Consider the following 18,343-nt stretch of genomic DNA (forward strand, 5'->3'; position numbering starts at 1 on the left):
TGGTGTTGTATGATCTTTTTGCAGGGAAGTCTCCAGGAACAGATGATAAACCTGATAAAGATCTGGAAGATTTTGTTTAATAGTATTTTAAAAGAATGGGAAGCAGCAGCATCTTCAAATAAAGCTGTGATTGCTGTATTACCCAAATAGGGTGAAGACCCATCAGATCCAGCTTTATATAGACCTATTTCAATTTTAAATTGTGATTATAAAGTGTTTGTCTGTACCAGCTAAAATGTTGTCAAAACTGGTAGATATGGATCAGTGTAGTTTTATGGAAGGGAGGCAAATATTTGACAACATTAACAGTGCAATAATGATCCAGAGGAAATTGGAACATGAGAAAGTATCATTGCTGTCGGTGGGCCTTGATGCAGAGAAAGCATTTGACAAGAGTAAGCTTGGATTTTATGTGTAGGGCAAGGGAAGCATTTGCATTACCTGATACAATGATAAGGTTAATTAGGAGGATGTATGAAGGATCTGAGGCAAGAAATTAAGTGGGAGGGTTCCTCTCCATTGAGTTGTGTTTGAACAGAAGAAATAGACAGGGATTTCCTTTTCCCATTTGGTATTTGCTTTAAATTTAGAGACATTGGTGTAGAAAATAAGGGACTCAAAAATCAAGGATATAATTGGTATGGTAATCAAGAAGAGTTGGCTTTATCTGCAGATGGTACTGTTTTGTACTTGATAAACCCAGAAAAGGACATCTCATTTTGTGGAACATTTTGAGACTGTTTCAAGCATTTTTAGGATTTTAAGTGAATGAAGTTGTGAATTATGTGATCCCACATGAATTGGTATAGCGGTACCTGTATTTATGGGGACATGATAAGATGGAGTAGAAAAGAATATGGATTAAAAAACCTTCTGTTATGGCACCTAAGAATATGTTAGAAAATACTATATAAAAGATTATATAAAAGTTGAGAAACTGGAAGTTTTGTTTATGGATATAGATAGTAAGATACAAGCAGTGAAAACGTTTTTGCTCCTTTAGTTGTATACACAGGTCAGGCATATTTTTATCAACCAGAAGAGAAGTTGTGGATAGTAATTAATAAAGTTGAAGAAATTTATCTGGGAGGGAAAGAGAACAAGAGTTTAGTGGGATAAGTTGATCCTCCCAATAGAACAAGATGGTTTATGATTACTTGATTTGAAGGGATAATTTAGAGCTACACAGTTAAGGCTTATATACATAACACAAGCCAACTGTTATAATTCAAATTGGAAAGGAATGATGATGACGAGGGGAGGGGGGGGTCTAGAAATAAGAAAAGTGGGATTTTAGATGTGGTATCTTAAGGGGAATAATAACCACATAGAATGTTGTATTTATTTATTTTATTTTACATTTGTTTACCGGGGAGGTCCGACTGGACAGAGCTGTCTGTTTTCAGCGGAGGCCTGGAGAGAAAAGCTCCAGAACAATTGCTAACATACTATACATAAGATATTTACACGTTCAGTTATAAAAATATAGCAGACAATAACATATGATTACATAAGATATTTACATAAGTGAGTCTATATTATAGTATCGAAGTTTTTAAACCTTGAATGCTATAATATTGACCCGTTTTTGTCGAAAACTGAAAATAGCGAAGCTACGGAACTTCAAAATCTTACCTAGGGTAAGATTTCGGTTGTTCGTTCCATGGCTTTGCTACTTACTCTACTGTGGTGGGAAGGTTACGGACCGGGGTAAGTATGCGAGTGGAGGTTATGGACTGGGTTAAAGTAAGTGTGGGAACGGATCGGGGTAAGGTGAGTGTCCGATAGTTAGGGACATTAGGGTTAGGGAGCGGGTAAGGTGAGTGTGTAGTAGTTAGGGGCTTTAGGGTTAAGGAGTGGGTAAGGTGAGTGTGTGGTAGATAGGGACTTTAGGGTTAGGGTTGGGTTAAGGTGAGTGGAGAGGTAGTAGTGTAGGGTTAGAATTATGGTTTTGTTAAGTGTATGTGTGTGGGTTATTTATTTTGGTGTGCTTGTGTTGTGTGTTTGTGTTTCGGAACAGCAAATTTTTTTCCCTGGGAATAAATTCACTGTTTTAAATGTTCAATATTTTGTGGTTTAGATATTTTAGGTACGATGAAACAGCATTCGCTATTTAAATCATACAATAGGGTAATATAAACGCACATAAGCATAGTGGTTTAGACATACAATTAAAAGTATAGCAGGTAGTAACATATGATGGTTGTTCATACAGTATATTTAGTAGAGATAATCTTGAAGATGTACTGAAGATAAGACAAGAAAGGAAAAACTAAAAAAGAATATAGACAAGCTCATATGAGGTGCATTGACATTTTAAGGGAAAGCTTTTCAACTTAGTCTAGGGGTGAGTTAGTGGGTATAGATGATAGATGTATAGAGTATAGATAGGGTATTCATAAAGTTGCAGAAAATATTCCCATAACTAAGCCAATAAGGGAATGGAGACTGGAGATTTTTGCCAGTAAGAATGACTGCAAGTAGGGATTCAGATAGTAGGCAAGAGGGGGTCTGGAATTTGCTGAAAAAAATGGTAAAGGAACCATTTTACTGGGAAAAATAACTAGAGAGAGAAAGGTAATAGTGTGTGATGAGGCCAAAAAGAAGTTTGAACTGCAAGTAAGAGACTGCCTTCCCTACCAGGAATTGTTATCAGTGTATAGGCAAAAAAAAAATGGATAGGAACGTCTTAAGTGAAAAACCTGTTCTGGTACAGTTTTTAATCAAATCGAGAACACTTGGCTATATTCATAACAGTGAAGGTATTTCAAATATGCTGCCCACAGGGATACTTCTGGTAACTCATTTGTCATGCGTTACATAAGTAAGCAAAAATTGGAAAAACAATACTAGAATGCCTCGCTTATGAGAATATGTGTAAGGACCATGATATTTTGTACTAGTGCATGTTCTTCTCCCACACTTTCTATATTTTGTGGACTTCTTTGCATCTGTGTCTAACTAATGCGTTTGGTATTGACTCTGTTTCTTCCTTGGGATCCATCATTGCTTTTTTTGCCTACTTTAAAATTATTTTTGAATGAAGATTTGCATCTCAGAACATTTGAGTCTCTCTCTCAAGATTTTTTTTTTCTAGACACCATGACAAAACCCATTTAAAGTGGTGCTCTGCATTATAATGCCTTTGAAATGTCTGCTTTGAAAAATCTTCCCTTTATTGGCCATTATGTTGCGATTAGGGACAGAGCCCCAGTCTTCTATGTACTCAAAGCACTGTATCAATTTTCTTAGAGAATGTGGCAGTTTTGCATGTATAATCAACATTTTGCCTCTTGATGCTAGCAGGTTAAGTATTTTGGTGGGAAAACAAATCCTTTCCAACTAGATGGCTCTTTTCTCTGTATCCTGCTGTAATTTCATGAGTAAGCTTCTTCAAAGAGCCCTTACAATTCACTCCATTAGAACAGTGGCAGTTTTTGCTGTCTTCTTTTAGAAGAGAGACTTCCTTACCCATTTGTGAAGCTGTTTGTTGGGTAACTGTTCATGCAATTTCCAAGAACTTTTTAAGTTATATTCAGTCTTTGAAGCCAAAGATGGTTTAGCGAGAGATCTTTGCTTGAGCCTCGTTCCAAGTTCTGGATGCATAGCAATTGTTCTTTCAATCCTCCACTTTGAAGACTGGGTCGTAGAAGTATCATAGCACAGTCATATGAGGTACTCACCATAAAAGTAAATGTTTGAAATTTCTCCTGTCTTCACAGTGACATCCCAACTTTTGTTACCTTTCATTTTTTTCTGCCTTACAGAGGATGTCTGCTTTATTTTGCATGGTGATAGTCATGTGACTGGAAATGGTCCTAATTGTGAGATGACAGAGATCGTCACTGTACCTGTTCATTAATGCGCATCTCGTGCCCTGCAGTAGGTGTATATTAGGTGTTTTGGAGTATGTGTTGAACACCACAATGGAGTGGTGATATATAGGGAAGCAACTTCCGTGAGTACAATAGTTAGTGGAGAATTGAGTCATTGACCTGTTACAACTTATTTTGTGTAATAACTATTGTGTATTTTTTTTTCATTTCTGTCATGCCTAGCTTGTGAAGCTTTTGTGACTTTAAATTCTAGTTGGCACATGACCACCGCAGCTGTGTTCTGTTTGCATATATTATGTATTTGACCAGTCTTCGTTCAAACATTGTATATTGATGTACATCAGTGTTTATGGAAAAAATAGTTTGCCAGTCTTAGCCATTCTCTGGGAAGGCCACATACTCATCTAATATTGTAAAACACTTTCGTCATCAGTCATTTTTTTCCTAGTCAGCTTTGTTAACCACTTTCTTGAAATGTAAGTAACTTTTGGTATGGAATGTTTTGATTTCTCATAGTTTCTTTGTGTGTGTTTTACAGCTGAAACATTTGTGCTGGATGATAGCCTCCCTGACCCTACAGAGCACCGTTTGGACCCTGTGGATTCAGCCCTGAATTCAGTTAATTCTACAAGCCCGGGAAGGAGCTCCAGAGATTATAGGAGTATTCCTGTCTACAGGTCCCTACACCCATCTAGCAGTCTCTCTCAAAGTAGTTCTAGCACTTTACGGCGGCTCAGCTCAGGAGGTAAGGGATCTGAAACCAGTTACTAGGAATGGTAGCAGCATTATGAAGGGAACAATAATAATAATTTTTTTACACTTTTTCATATTATCTATCAGTCTTGTTTACTAATATGCAGTAGTCTTGTCATGTTTTCCCAGTGAAGTTCAGTCACTTGGCCAAGTTACAGTTTCTAAGCAGATAAGAACTAATAAACATCAAAGTATGCTGAAACATGCAACTTAATTACATCACAAAGCCAAAGAAAGGAAAAAGGAAAAACTGCTTTATAATGTTGTTTGCAAGGGTCAGCATAGAGTGCATGGTGTTCATTTCATATTTACAAAGGCACAGTTCTTAAGTAGCATTATTATAATGCATTGAAACTGAAGTAATTTAACTGAATAGTTATACTGGATCTTTTCAGAATTTTTAAACAAATGTATGTATGTATGTGTATACATCATATAAAAAGGAAAGAAAGTTATCATTTTCTGTTAGCTATATATATTTGCACACATACAACTGTTAGTATTCCATTGAGTTTTTAGCATGTACTTTACACAGATAAGTATGACCCAAATAGTTAAAACATTACCGCTTTAGTCATAGTAAACTTTATACCCTAGTGAATTTGTTGTCATTATAGAGGTAAGGTGTCTGTGTTTGCTGCCATTGACCTGGATTGCATAGAAAATATTGGGACTTGGAGTGTTTGTATATGATTTTCTGGGGCTGAACTGAGTTTCCAGAGGCAGCACTGAAGGGGAGTATTTTAGTGCTTTTAACTTGCATGTATTTTCTACATAAAAAAATGCATGTTCAGCATTTGTGCAGTAAATTATTACATACAAGTATTTTAACTTACAAACGTATTTGTCGTGCTTATGGTATGCTTCCATTAAGGGTGATCAATTTAAATAGGTGTGTGTATATATATATATATATATATATATATATATATATATATATATATATATATATATATAAAAATACACACACATAGATAGATATATATATATATATATATATATATATATATATATATATATATATACATACACACACACACACACACACACACATCTGTAGTATAACAAAGTACCAAACTACTGGTCTGCACTGTTAGTCTGTCACACACATTACTCCTGCTGCTTCATATTCAGCTGAGTGACTTGGTTGTTTATCATTCTTCTTTGTTCCTGGGTGTAAAGACAGCTCCACTACCTGCCAGAATCTTCTAGGTAGCTCTTCCAGACATAGCATCATGCCAAGTTAAATTCTGCTGGAATCAAAGGACTTTTTATACAGATGACTTGGGGTGAACAAGGCCAGCAATACTGAGTAAATGTGAGAAGAGATTAGTAGATAGGAATTCATCAAAGTCAAGGGTAAAAAAAAATAACTGAATAAAATCGTTTTCTTTATATCCAGCATGTTATTTTCCACTGTTATTTGCTTCCCACAGGTAAAAAAAAAAATGTCTTAATGTCACGAAATTCCTGTTCCTAGATTTCAGTGGAGCTTTGCATAGTGACTCTAGTGATTAACACTTTACCCTTATTTATTTTATTACATTTGTTAACCACTGCGTTGGTGGTGCTGCGGTAGCGTTGTCGCCTCACAGTTAGACGTCGCCTGTTCGATTCTCAGAGCGTCTTCTGTGTGGCGACATGCATGAATGGGCGTTCCTTCGTTGAAGGCTGTGCGTTAGGTCCGGCAAGCCAGCACGTAAAACTCTACTGCCAATCATTAGCAGACCGGAGTTCCGCTGTGGTGACCCCTAACCGGGAAAAGCCGAAAGACACAAACAAACATTACATTTGTTAACCAGCAATGTCTGACTGTTAAGTGGAGTTGTAGGAAGAAATATTTCAGACAAAATATACAGCAACAATACAGTACAGTTAATAAACCAAACAATAAATGGTGAATCAGTAGGTCATATATTTAGGAAAAATTATAAAATAAACTGATAGTAAATTCTTTAGTTGATGAGGTAAGAGATGAACAAATGCAATTTGCAACGTAAATTCTTTAGTTGATGAGGTAAGAGATGAACAAATGTAATTTGCAATCTTCAGACATAAAAGTATTTAAAAATTCTATGAGACTGAAATAACCATGCATGTTGAGTTATTAGCCATCAGAAATGCACATGTCATGGAGAAGTTAGGGTTAAGAGTGTGACAGAAACTGTAAGAGTATAAATGAGATAAAGGATGAAAACTGCAAATACAGATTATAGAACACTGCAAATGTTTGGAAAGGGTACATGATCTAGTTAATGCCACAAATGCAGGGCCGCTTGCGTTCTCTGTATTCTTAGCAATGACTTGGTCTTCCTTTCAGAGCTGTTCCTAAGGATGTTTGGTAATTTTACCATTTACCAGTAGCAACAAAGAACATTGAGGTACTGAGTATGCTATGTTTTTTATTTATTTATTTTTTGTCTTTGGAACGTCCACTTATCTGCCTACATAAAAGATTCGTAGGTATGCACTAGGCATGCAGACAGGAAGACAGCTGAGATCCTAGGCAGAGTAAGCCCAGTGTACTTCAAAAGTAGTAGCTTCTCCAGTCAAGGAGAGCCATACTACAATACAGTCATTGAAATAGTCCTAAAGGGAACTAATGTGTTGCTTTTCTTGACATGTAGGGAAGGTCTGTTCCACAAATAAGGGATAACATTGGTTATATATATGTCTCACCTGCAGTTCCTATTTATGTGCTGATGAAGGTTATGTTCCTGGTGTAACTGTTAGTGCTGCTACTACTCCTGCACAAGTGAAAGGGTATCAAGCAGGGCTAGATCCTTCTTTATTATTTTTTTTAATCTTTGTTAAATCCTCATATTTTAAGTTCTAGCATGAGTTCAAATTTCAGATGCATCAAAGAAAAGGAAATAAACTGTAATAACCGTTTATGTTATCATCTTGTAGTATCTATATGTTTTCGTTTCAGTAATTTTCATTTGCTATGTTATATAAATTGGTCAGTTTCCATCCTCCGTTAAATCTCACTCCTCTGCCTGAGTATTATTCTGCATGTATTGTTCCCACAAATTTCACTTATGTCTATGAAATTTGATCCTCCTCCTTTTTTTTTTTTTTTTTTTTTTTTTTTTTTAATAAAAATTTTTTAGGCATTAGAACACCAGAGAAAAGAGGTACATATCCCTGCAAGAACTGTAATTATTGCAGGTATATATCAGTAGAACAAGACTTTATACATCCAGAGTTAGAATTTTCTTTTAGTCCTAGGTTTTTTGCAAACTGTAGTACATCAGGACTAATCTATTTAGCTACATGCCACACATGTCCTGCATTTTATGTAGGCATGACTAAAAGAAAATTTAAACACAGAATCTATAATCATATCTACGACATTAGAAATAATAATCAATTAAATGCATTGGCTAAGCACATTTCCATCCACAATGGCCATGGCTTTGAATTTAGAGTACTCCAAATAATACCTCAGATTCAGAGAGGGGGAGACTATTTGAGCTATTTGGAACAAAAAGAACTGATGTGGGTTTTCAAACTAAGAGCCCATTATCCACCAGGTCTTAACGCATATATCTCACTACGCTCTGTGTTGAAGTCACGTAGATGAAGCTATGATCAAGCAGTTATCAGTGCTATGTTCATATTTACTGAAATAAAAATTTCATATTTATGTTTGTTTAATATATATGCTTTACTATATCATATTGTTGACAGTATTTTATTAATGTATATGAAATTGAGTTCCATTCATAGTTTTTAAAAATGTACTGTTTTTATACTCATATTTGTTTATATACAATGTTTTAGAGAGGAGTTTTTACTATATTATCATCAATTTTGTCTGTATATTTGGTTAGATCATAAAAATTCTTATGCTGCTTTAAGGAAGTGATGTTATAAATGTTTGATTGTTTAATGCATAGCCCTTATTGGATGGTTTGAATTAATTGGATTAACTTATTATATTTAAATAGGATTGATTCATTTTATTCTGTGATCTGAAGAAGCGTAGCGATATGCGAAAGCGCTCATCTCTCTTATATAAAATAAACATATTGGATTTTACAATTGATTCTGCTTTTTCCTGTGCTGGGACTGCACGTGTGTTTTTTCGCTTGTTCAGCTACCTTGTAACGGACAGTCCCTCTTGGTGTAGTGATTTCTGTTTTGTTCTTGTTGCCTGCTATTTGGTCACCCCTCCACACAGGATGGCAAACCAAGATGTTGAATTGGACTATAATCCAAACCCGAGGGTGAGTCATACTTCTAACAGATGGACAAACATCATGAATTGTGTTAACAACCCTTTATTGGATTTGGATCTACAGACTTATACATCTACCATTAATAATAATGATATAGACAACATGGATCAGTTTCTTTACTTGCTAAGACAACTAGAGAATGACCTGTTTAAGCTGCAGTGGCTAATATGGCAGCGTAAGCATATGGAGGCATGCTTACACTTTAAATTGGTTCCGAGGGGCATGCGAGTTCTTTGCATGCCCTCTTATGGTGAACAGCACCCTACCCTACTTAAATTGTGGCAGCAGGTCAATCCTGAAGCAAGCTATAAATACATTCAACTGATTATTGACTACTTTACTCCGTTAGAGAAGGAGTTGCTATTGAAAGTAGACAAGTTAAATACTGAAATCCGTGATAGCTTTAATCATGATTCATGCTTAAAGAGACTTGATCACATCTACACACAAGTAGATTCTTATGCCTCCAAGTTGCAACAGACGAAACAGAAAAAGTTGCAACGAGATTATCGGGACTTTTTGGATGGTAATGTATTTGTTTGGCCCAGGAGAGTTGAGAATATCACTCCAGCAAACACCTTACCTGGTACTACCGTCCCCATGGTTACCACGTTAACTGACATAGAATTAGTGAGTCCTCTACTTAGAGACGTTGCAACAGTGAGTTCCGGTCGGACTTCAGGAACCAGTTTTGTCACTCCACCTGAGCTACCCATCTCTACGGAGGCAGTTAATGCAATTTCAACACCACAACCCAATCAGGAAGCGGACTATGCTACAGTAGCCAAGAGAGACTTGGGAGCCATAAGGAAACATGGAGCTTTACCATCTAGCCATGATTTTTTACCCCTTCCAATAAAAAAGTCAGTTTTGCCAAGAGACCGGTCAAAAAGCTGGGACAGGAGAAAACGGAAGTTCTCCGGAGAGAACTTTTATCAACAGAGAAGGAAGCAAAGATAACGGAGCATTTATTTTTTAATTTATCAAGGTTGGTGCTTACTTCATTTGATGTTAGCGTTTTGGATAAAGGCCTGACCTTTATCCCTTCCCAAGGCAGCTTTTTAAATGACTTGCTTGTGGTTTTGCAAGAAATGTAGCTATTAAATTATTGTTTAAAGATGTAGTAAATGAGACTACGAACATTTGATCATCAGATAGATATTTGTTCAAACGGAGAAGTACTTTCTCTCCAATACCACCTAGTCATGTTGAAAGTTTTGTTAAATTGTGTGAACGGGATCTTTATATTTATTTTCTGAAAGGTAACAAAAAATGTTCATATTTCAATATGACTAAGGAAGAGAATGCCTCTCTTAGGAAATTATCTCATGAACCCTCTCTTGCTATAAGACCTGCAGACAAGGGGGGGGGGGGTATTGTTTTGTTGAACATAGAAGTCTATAATTGCTATATGGAAAATATGCTTAGTGATCACCTCACTTATAAGCGAATTGATGAGAAAGTTTTAAGTAAGATACTTAGTGATATTAATGATGCATTATTAATGTGTCGCCAGATAAACAAGGATTTGTATGAATTTTTTCTTATTCCCTCTCCTCAACTTCCTGTGATAAAAGGATTACCCAAGATGCATAAAGGGGTATATCCGCCACCTCTTCGACCTATAGTTTCAGGGGATAATTGAAGTACGGAAAATGTCTCCATTTACCTAGAGAAGCTATTAAGACCACTTGTCAATGATATCCCAACCATCTTAAAGGATACCTATCAACTTCTAGAATTTTTAGATATTTTAGATGTTGAATTATATAGGGATAGACACCTATTAGTGACCATGGATGTCCAGAACCTGTTCACCTCCATCCCAAACGACAAGGGCATTGAGTCTATTAGAGAATTATTTCAGATTTTCCCTTCTATAGATCGTAATACAGAGATATTAATTTGCCAATTGCTTGAATTGGTTTTAAGCAATAATGTATTTTGTTTCAGAGAGCATATGTTTTTACAGCTAGCAGGGGTTGCCATGGGCACCCCCTGCGCAAATACATATGCAAATCTGGTAGTACACCAGTGGGAGAGAGAGTTTTTATTTACTCATGACTCTTTCAAAAAATGCTTGGTGTATAAGCGTTTTGTGGACGATATCCTTGTTGTTTGGGATGGGAGTCTACAGGAATTTCTTTCATTTAAGGGATATTTGGAAACTACAACAAATTTTCTTAGATTCACCGTCGAAACTTCTTATGACACTGTAAGTTTCTTGATGTGAATCTAAGCATACAGGATGGCAGATTATTATCTTCCCTTCATAGAAAGGCCTGTTGGAAGAATGCTATACTAAGATACGATAGCATGCATCCCCGTCATATATTTAGAGGGATAGTGAAGTGTCAATTCCAGAGGCTCTTGAGGCTTTGCAAAAATCGTGCAGATTTGACCATGGAATTAGAAAGAATGGAGGTGATTTTCATTGACAGAGGTTATGATATTAAATTAATAAGACAGGTAAAATTTGAGGTGTTAGGAGAAGAACCTGATCGAGATCACGTAATTCCCAACACTGGAATTATCAAGAGATTTGGTCGTAACGCAAGGGGAACTTTTTCTGATAAAGTTAGGTTTGTCACTACATATACAAATGACAATATAGCAATTAAGAAGATTATAGCAAAACATTGGGGTGTCCTAACTATTGATGGGAAAACAGCAGAATTGGTGGGCCCTACCCCTGGGTTTATCTACAGAAATAACAAAAATTTGAAAAGAATATTGTGTACAGACCACGCTATTGGCAATAGAAATAAAAAAAATTTAGGCATTAGAACACCAGAGAAAAGAGGTACATATCCCTGCAAGAACTGTAATTATTGCAGGTATATATCAATAGAACAAGACTTTATACATCCAGAGTTAGAATTTTCTTTTAGTCCTAGGTTTTTTGCAAACTGTAGTACATCAGGACTAATCTATTTAGCTACATGCCACACATGTCCTGCATTTTATGTAGGCATGACTAAAAGAAAATGTAAACACAGAATCTATAATCATATCTACGACATTAGAAATAATAATTAATTAAATGCATTGGCTAAGCACATTTCCATCCACAATGGCCATGGCTTTGAATTTAGAGTACTCCAAATAATACCTCAGAGTCAGAGAGGGGGAGACTGTTTGAGCTATTTGGAACAAAAAGAACTGGAGTGGGTTTTCAAACTAAGAGCCCATTATCCACCAGGTCTTAACGCATATATCTCACTACGCTCTGTGTTGAAGTCACGTAGATGAAGCTATGATCAAGCAGTTATCAGTGCTATGTTCATATTTACTGAAATAAAAATTTCATATTTATGTTTGTTTAATATATATGCTTTACTATATCATATTGTTGACAGTATTTTATTAATGTATATGAAATTGAGTTCCATTCATAGTTTTTAAAAATGTACTGTTTTTATACTCATATTTGTTTATATACAATGTTTTAGAGAGGAGTTTTTACTATATTGTCATCAATATTGTCTGTGTATTTGGTTAGATCATAAAAATTCTTATGCTGCTTTAAGGAAGTGATGTTATAAATGTTTGATTGTTTAATGCATAGCCCTTATTGGATGGTTTGAATTAATTGGATTAACTTATTATATTTAAATAGGATTGATTCATTTTATTCTGTGATCTGAAGAAGCGTAGCGATACACGAAAGCGCTCATCTCTGTTATATAAAATAAACATATTGGATTTTACAATTGATTCTGCTTTTTCCTGTGCTGGGGCTGCACGTGTGTTTTTTCGCTTATCTTGTAGTATCTATATGTTTTCGTTTCAGTAATTTTCATTTGCTATGTTATATAAATTGGTCAGTTTCCATCCTCCGTTAAATCTCACTCCTCTGCCTGAGTATTATTCTGCATGTATTGTTCCCACAAATTTCACTTATGTCTATGAAATTTGATCCTCCTCCTTTTTTTTTTTTTTTTTTTTTTTTTTTTTTTTATAAAGATCCTATCTCCAGTTAGTTTCTTTCTTTTACAATCTTCAAACCATCTATTATGGTTGTTTTAGACGTAGATTTCCATTTTCTAGCGATTTCTTTTTTGCAGTGCCATAGCTGGTGCATGTAGTTGTACTACTTGTCCCCGATCTGGTGCCCCACCCTCTCAGCTGTTCACTTTAATTGCTTCTTTCAGAACAGTAAAAAATGTTGCTGCCCTAGTCTGGTGCCTCGCCACCAAGATTAATTTCTAACCCGTACCCTCTCAGCCCTTCAAATGAAAAGCAAAAGCAAACCAAAAATAGGGATTTCAGTTTTTAGCTGTATCACACCGATTGCTGTTGCAAATTACCACACAAGAAGCACTGAAGTCCTTTTCTGTAATGGCATCCAGAAACGTCAGTCAGATAGTAATGCAGTAGCTGCACTTCCAGTTGCGCCCCGTAATGTGTTGTACTCAATTTGAGGTACCCCTTCACTCCACCCTTGCTACACTTCTGCTTTTTTGCAGCCAGTAGCATGTAACAGGGACAGGCAGAGAGCACTACATGCACCAACTATGGCACTGCAAAAAAAGAAATTAAGAAGCTTTACTATTTTTAGGCAATTCAGATCCTCTATCCCTGGTCAAAAGAATAATTTCCTTTGAAACCAGGATTTTACATTTCTTACAAAGAACTCTTTAGGGAGGAACTTCCAGTTAAGATGAATGCAGAGTAGTCTTTCTGGTTTCTGCCCCCTCCTTCCCCCAGCTTAACAAGGTCTTTATTTTAAATCTTAACACTAGTTAGCAAGAATTTATCTCCTATTGTTGCCTAATAGCACTGAGACTTTTCCAGTCAAGAAAAAATTTAAAAAACATAAAGCTGCTTCATTTGTTAATACTTCCATCACTGGGGATACCCTGCCAACATCTTCCTTTATCAGCCCTGGCAAAAGTTAAGTCCAGTAGATCAAATGGAAACTCGTATGTTCACAGTTTGTCTGCATGAGATTATGCTAGAGCTGCAATATCTGTACTCTACAATAACTTCTTGGAGAGAAAGCGTGGATGGCAAATGTTTGGATATGGAGATGGCACTCCTACTCCAACTAGCTTGCCTCGGTGGACACAGAGATCAGGGATGTTGAGCATCGTTTGGGGGTTGTGGAAGCTTGGCTTGAACAGACTAAGGCAAAGTTGGTGTATCTGGAGGATAAAATGACACTGGATGAACTTCCATTTCACTGGTGTACCAGAATGCTAAGAGGGTGATGACTCTGTGCAATGCATGAGGATGCAGTTGGCATCCTGGATGGGAATGCAAGAAGAAAAGATACGGATTGAACATGCACACCAAGTATTTACTCCCCGGCACTTGCAAGCCAGAATGCTGAGACTTTTTCTGGTTCACCTGGAATTCTTTGCTTTGTAGGACATGTTGTTATATCCATTTCTGCCTGTAATCTTAAATCCCTTATTTTCTTTGCTAACAGCTCTAAATATAAAGCAAATAACAGAGGAGAAAGAGGAAAGTCCTGCCTGGTTCCTTTGTTCAGACACAACTTGCCAAGGCTGAATATGTTTTGTTGCATCACTGTTACCCAAGTCATTGTGCAAAAAGTCTTTGCACTTTAGAGTTGCGATCAAAAACAGTTGTTTAATAGCAACCTTTTTAAACTCATGCATATTGTCTAAATATTCCTTTAGCACTCTTCAGTTGCTGCTTCTTTTGCTCTGTGAGATTTCTGTTGTTCTGCAGTATTGTAACCTTTAACAGCCTTTCTATATAATTCCTATTAGTTCTTTCCCATATCTCTTTCTCTCATATTTCCATCTTGCTTTTAAAGCCCATCTTCATTTCATCACACTAACTCACTAGCTATTCATTTTAAAGTAACGTCTGGCTTCCATAACAACTCTTGAATCATACACACTGTGTATTTTAAATGTCCCTCTCTTTAACATGATTACAAAAGCACCAGTGTCTCATTTTTGCATCTTTGCTCTGCACCTTTATTTTAGTTTTTATTGGTGAGTGATATAATTATTGGATGAGTCTCATTATTATCTTATTGGATGATATTTCACTTAAATATATATGCATGATCTTATGAAATATACTTTCTATCTAATCAAACCAAGTTATTGTATCTTTGGGAATAATGTGTAAATCTGAGTTCTTGTTATTTAATTTATGTCTTCCATACCAAGTATTCTGATATATTTCTACTGAAGTTTATCATCTTTTGTTATATTTTTCCCCTGTAAGGTCCCCTTGGATACATCCTATTTCAAATCAGATTCCAGTCCCAACCCATCAATAATATTCCCTGCTGAAAGCTTATTATTTCTCCCCAAATTCTCCTAAGCCCCATAACACTATTCTTAGGTGGAATAGAAATCCATGCCAGCATAATCTTTCTCCCCTGCTAATAACCCCCTGCTGCCACAAATCTACCATTATTGTCCTTCCCCCTTCAATCACTCATAAAGCCCCTCTCATAATCAGTTTTATTACTATCAAATTTATATGCTCATTTCTGTCCAGCTGCATCTCCTGTAACATTGCTATTTCCAACCGACACTTCTTAATGTAATTCAACACTGTGATTTTTGTATATACCTGTAAAGCCATTTATATTCCCATGTTGATCTTGACAAAGAAGCTGGTCTGATAAATGCTCATTCCCACATGTACATGACCATTCTTTTTATTTGTTTATTTTGTTTGTTTATTTGTTGACATTTGATTACCAGAAAAATCCGACTGGGTAGGATCCCGTTTTCAGCGGAGGTCCAGGAAGAAAAGCGCCAAAGTATTAATAAACATGTTAAGAACAATAATTATACAGTCTTTAAAAATAATACAAAAAACAACTACCATAGGCTCCCTGTTATCTGGCCTCCTTTTAAACAGCCTCCTTTTTAACCCGGCCTTCAAATTTTTGCTGTAGCCATAGCAACAGACAGTAGAGAAGAACACACTTCTGCCTCCTTTGGGCACTTGGGAACATCTCGGCTTATAGTTTTAATCTTAAAATGTTAAAATATTGAAACAAAAATAAACTTATATTGCACGTTTGCTTTTGACCTATAAATGCTATTTTGTATGCTTTTTCTGATTAACCAGCCATTCGTTTATCCAGCCTAAGGTCTGGTCCCAGTGAGAACAGATGAGAGGAGTCTACTGTGGTTTAAATAATTGTACCAAATTAGACATAATATAAAAACATTGGTGAAAAATAGATACACATTATATGATAGTGATTTAATAGCTACAAGACATTTTAGCCAGTTTATAGAGACATAAAGTAAGTTAGTGTAATACAAACATGAATTGCTATACAAAGTGAGAGAAGAGCAGTCTTATGGTATATTTAGAGAGAAAGCCAGGAGAGAGAATTTGACAGAAGTAAGTAACTGACTGAAGAAGGGAGAGTAAGGAAATGTAAGCTATGGATAGGTATTTGTTCATATTTAGAGATAGAGTTTATCCTGGTGTTGAGCAACAACAGTGCCAGCTTTTGGCTAGGAAGGCTTTCAGAATGGTTTTGAAGGATGGGAGGGTACTGACCTGATAGAGATGAGGAGTTCCAAGGCTTCGCAGCATGGTACAAGTACATGGAATGTCCAGCAGATATGATAGCTTTGTGGACAGGTGATAGTTTTTGGTTACTGGATTGTAATGACCAACTGGGAACATAGTTGTATAGAATGTTATTTAGCGTTGGGCAAGCGGATGGATTCTGGATAATTTTATAGGTAGGATAAGAAACTGTGTGCATGTTACTTGATAGGGTAGTTTAGTCTTTTTAGTGCTATACAAATTTGGGTTCTGAAAGGGGTATTTGCTGCAAATTTATCAATTTTGTTATAGCATTGTTCAAGATTTGATTTTTGGGATGTCTGAAGGATAGTAGGAGTGCCATAAAGAGGTGTGGGGAGAAAATAAATAGTGGCAAGTGTAGCTTTAGTTGTGTTCTTGAGAATGTTTTTGCTTGTATAAATCATCCCTAGTTTTGGATGAGTTTGTCTCATGCAATTTTGTATATGCAGGTCAAATTTAAGATGATCATCTACTATCATCCCTAATTTGCTATGAGAATTGACTTCACTGGTTGTATTATCAAGAGAAAGTACTTTAAATATTTTTTTCATGAGAGAGGGAGTTGGGGGGATGAGTAGTACTTTGTGGGGTTTTTTAGGGTTCAGCATGAGTTGTCTGACAAAGCCATGTTTCAGTTGCTGTTGAAGCTGAGCAATTTTTTGGAGGTGTGTCACATTGTCATATGTGCAAATGAGTGTGGAGTCATCTGAGTACTGTATTAGGGAGGCCTATTGTGTGGATGTATGGAGGGTGTTGGTGAGAATGTTAAAGATGAGGGGACCAAATATAGAGCTTTGTAGTACACCAGTGATAACTGGGAGGTATGGAAAGAGGGTGGAGTGCCATTTTGCAGACTGATATCTATTGGATAGGTAGCTTTTAAACCAAAGAAGGGTGGGCAGAGAGAGAGAAACCTAAAGAGGACATTCAGAGTAGAGGTTTGCTGTGACAAACTGTGCCAAAGGCTTTAGACAAGTCTAGAAGTAAGGAGAAGACCAGTTTTGCAGTTACCTCTGTCTTTATTGATAGTATCTATATAGGTTAGATGTGCAGTATTAATAGTGTGGGAAGGACAGAAGCCACGTGTGGAGGATATGAGTTCTTCTTGCAGGAGATAGTTTGGCATTGTTTTTAAATACATTTTTCAAGTATTTTGGAAAGGGGGGGATAAGGTTGCTGTAGGTCTAAAGTTAGCAGTGTCTGAAGAATTTCTTTTTTTTTTTTTTTTTTTTTTTTTTTGTGCAGAGGGATAATGTATGACTTTTTATAGAGAGTGGGAATGTGGGTTTCCCGGATTGACTTGTTTATAACAATTAAGACAGTGCAGGCAATGCTATCAGATGCTATTTTAAGGTACTTGTTTGGAAGGTCATCAGCTGAAGTAGAGCTTGGCTTCAGTTTGTTAAGAGTGGTTTTATGTAGGATGTGAGCACAGGTTTGAAAGTGAAAACGGATGTGGTACTCCATGGCTTGGGGAATCCTTGTTTAGAGATGCTGTACTATCTAAGAGTTGAATTGTATTGCGGTTTCAAGCGATGAGTTATTGGGAGAGGAGTTGGGGTTGAATTTATCGCAGGAATACAAGAATGACTGTCCAGATTTTTTTAGGGTTATTTTTGCTATTATTTTGAAAGTAATTACAGTACATTTTTTGTCTTCATTTATTTGCTTTTTAGTATGATTACAAAGCATTCTGATGTTTTCAATATGTAGAGGTGTTTTATATTTTTGCCATTCCTCCCATGATTCTTTTTCTATCCTGCATTAGCATTCTACTCTTTTTAGATAGCCAAATTGCATTATTTAAACCAAATCAAGAATAAAAGGCTAGCACAGAGAGACCACGTTCCTGTTGAAACATGTAGCATAAAAATAAAAACCTTGTGTACAGGAACGTGAGGGCTTGTAAAACTCAACACTGCTTGTTTGCAAAGTCACAAAAACACTGCATTCCTCTGCAGA

General features: G+C 36.2%; 1 protein-coding gene across 3 annotated transcripts in view; it reads left to right on the plus strand.

Moving 5' to 3' along the window:
• The window catches only part of SCMH1 (Scm polycomb group protein homolog 1), a 1,495,203-nt gene that overhangs the window by 1,216,326 nt on the left and 260,534 nt on the right, over positions 1-18,343 (plus strand). For all 3 annotated transcript variants that reach the window (XM_044062427.1, XM_044062428.1, XM_044062429.1), the window contains one exon: positions 4,375-4,581. In XM_044062427.1, the coding sequence (XP_043918362.1) occupies positions 4,375-4,581 (207 nt within the window). The remainder of the gene's footprint in view (positions 1-4,374; positions 4,582-18,343) is intronic.

This window comes from Protopterus annectens, chromosome 2.part1 (assembly GCF_019279795.1).
Source record: "Protopterus annectens isolate FY-2018-M chromosome 2.part1, PAN1.0, whole genome shotgun sequence".
NCBI classification, from domain to species: domain Eukaryota; kingdom Metazoa; phylum Chordata; order Ceratodontiformes; family Protopteridae; genus Protopterus; species Protopterus annectens.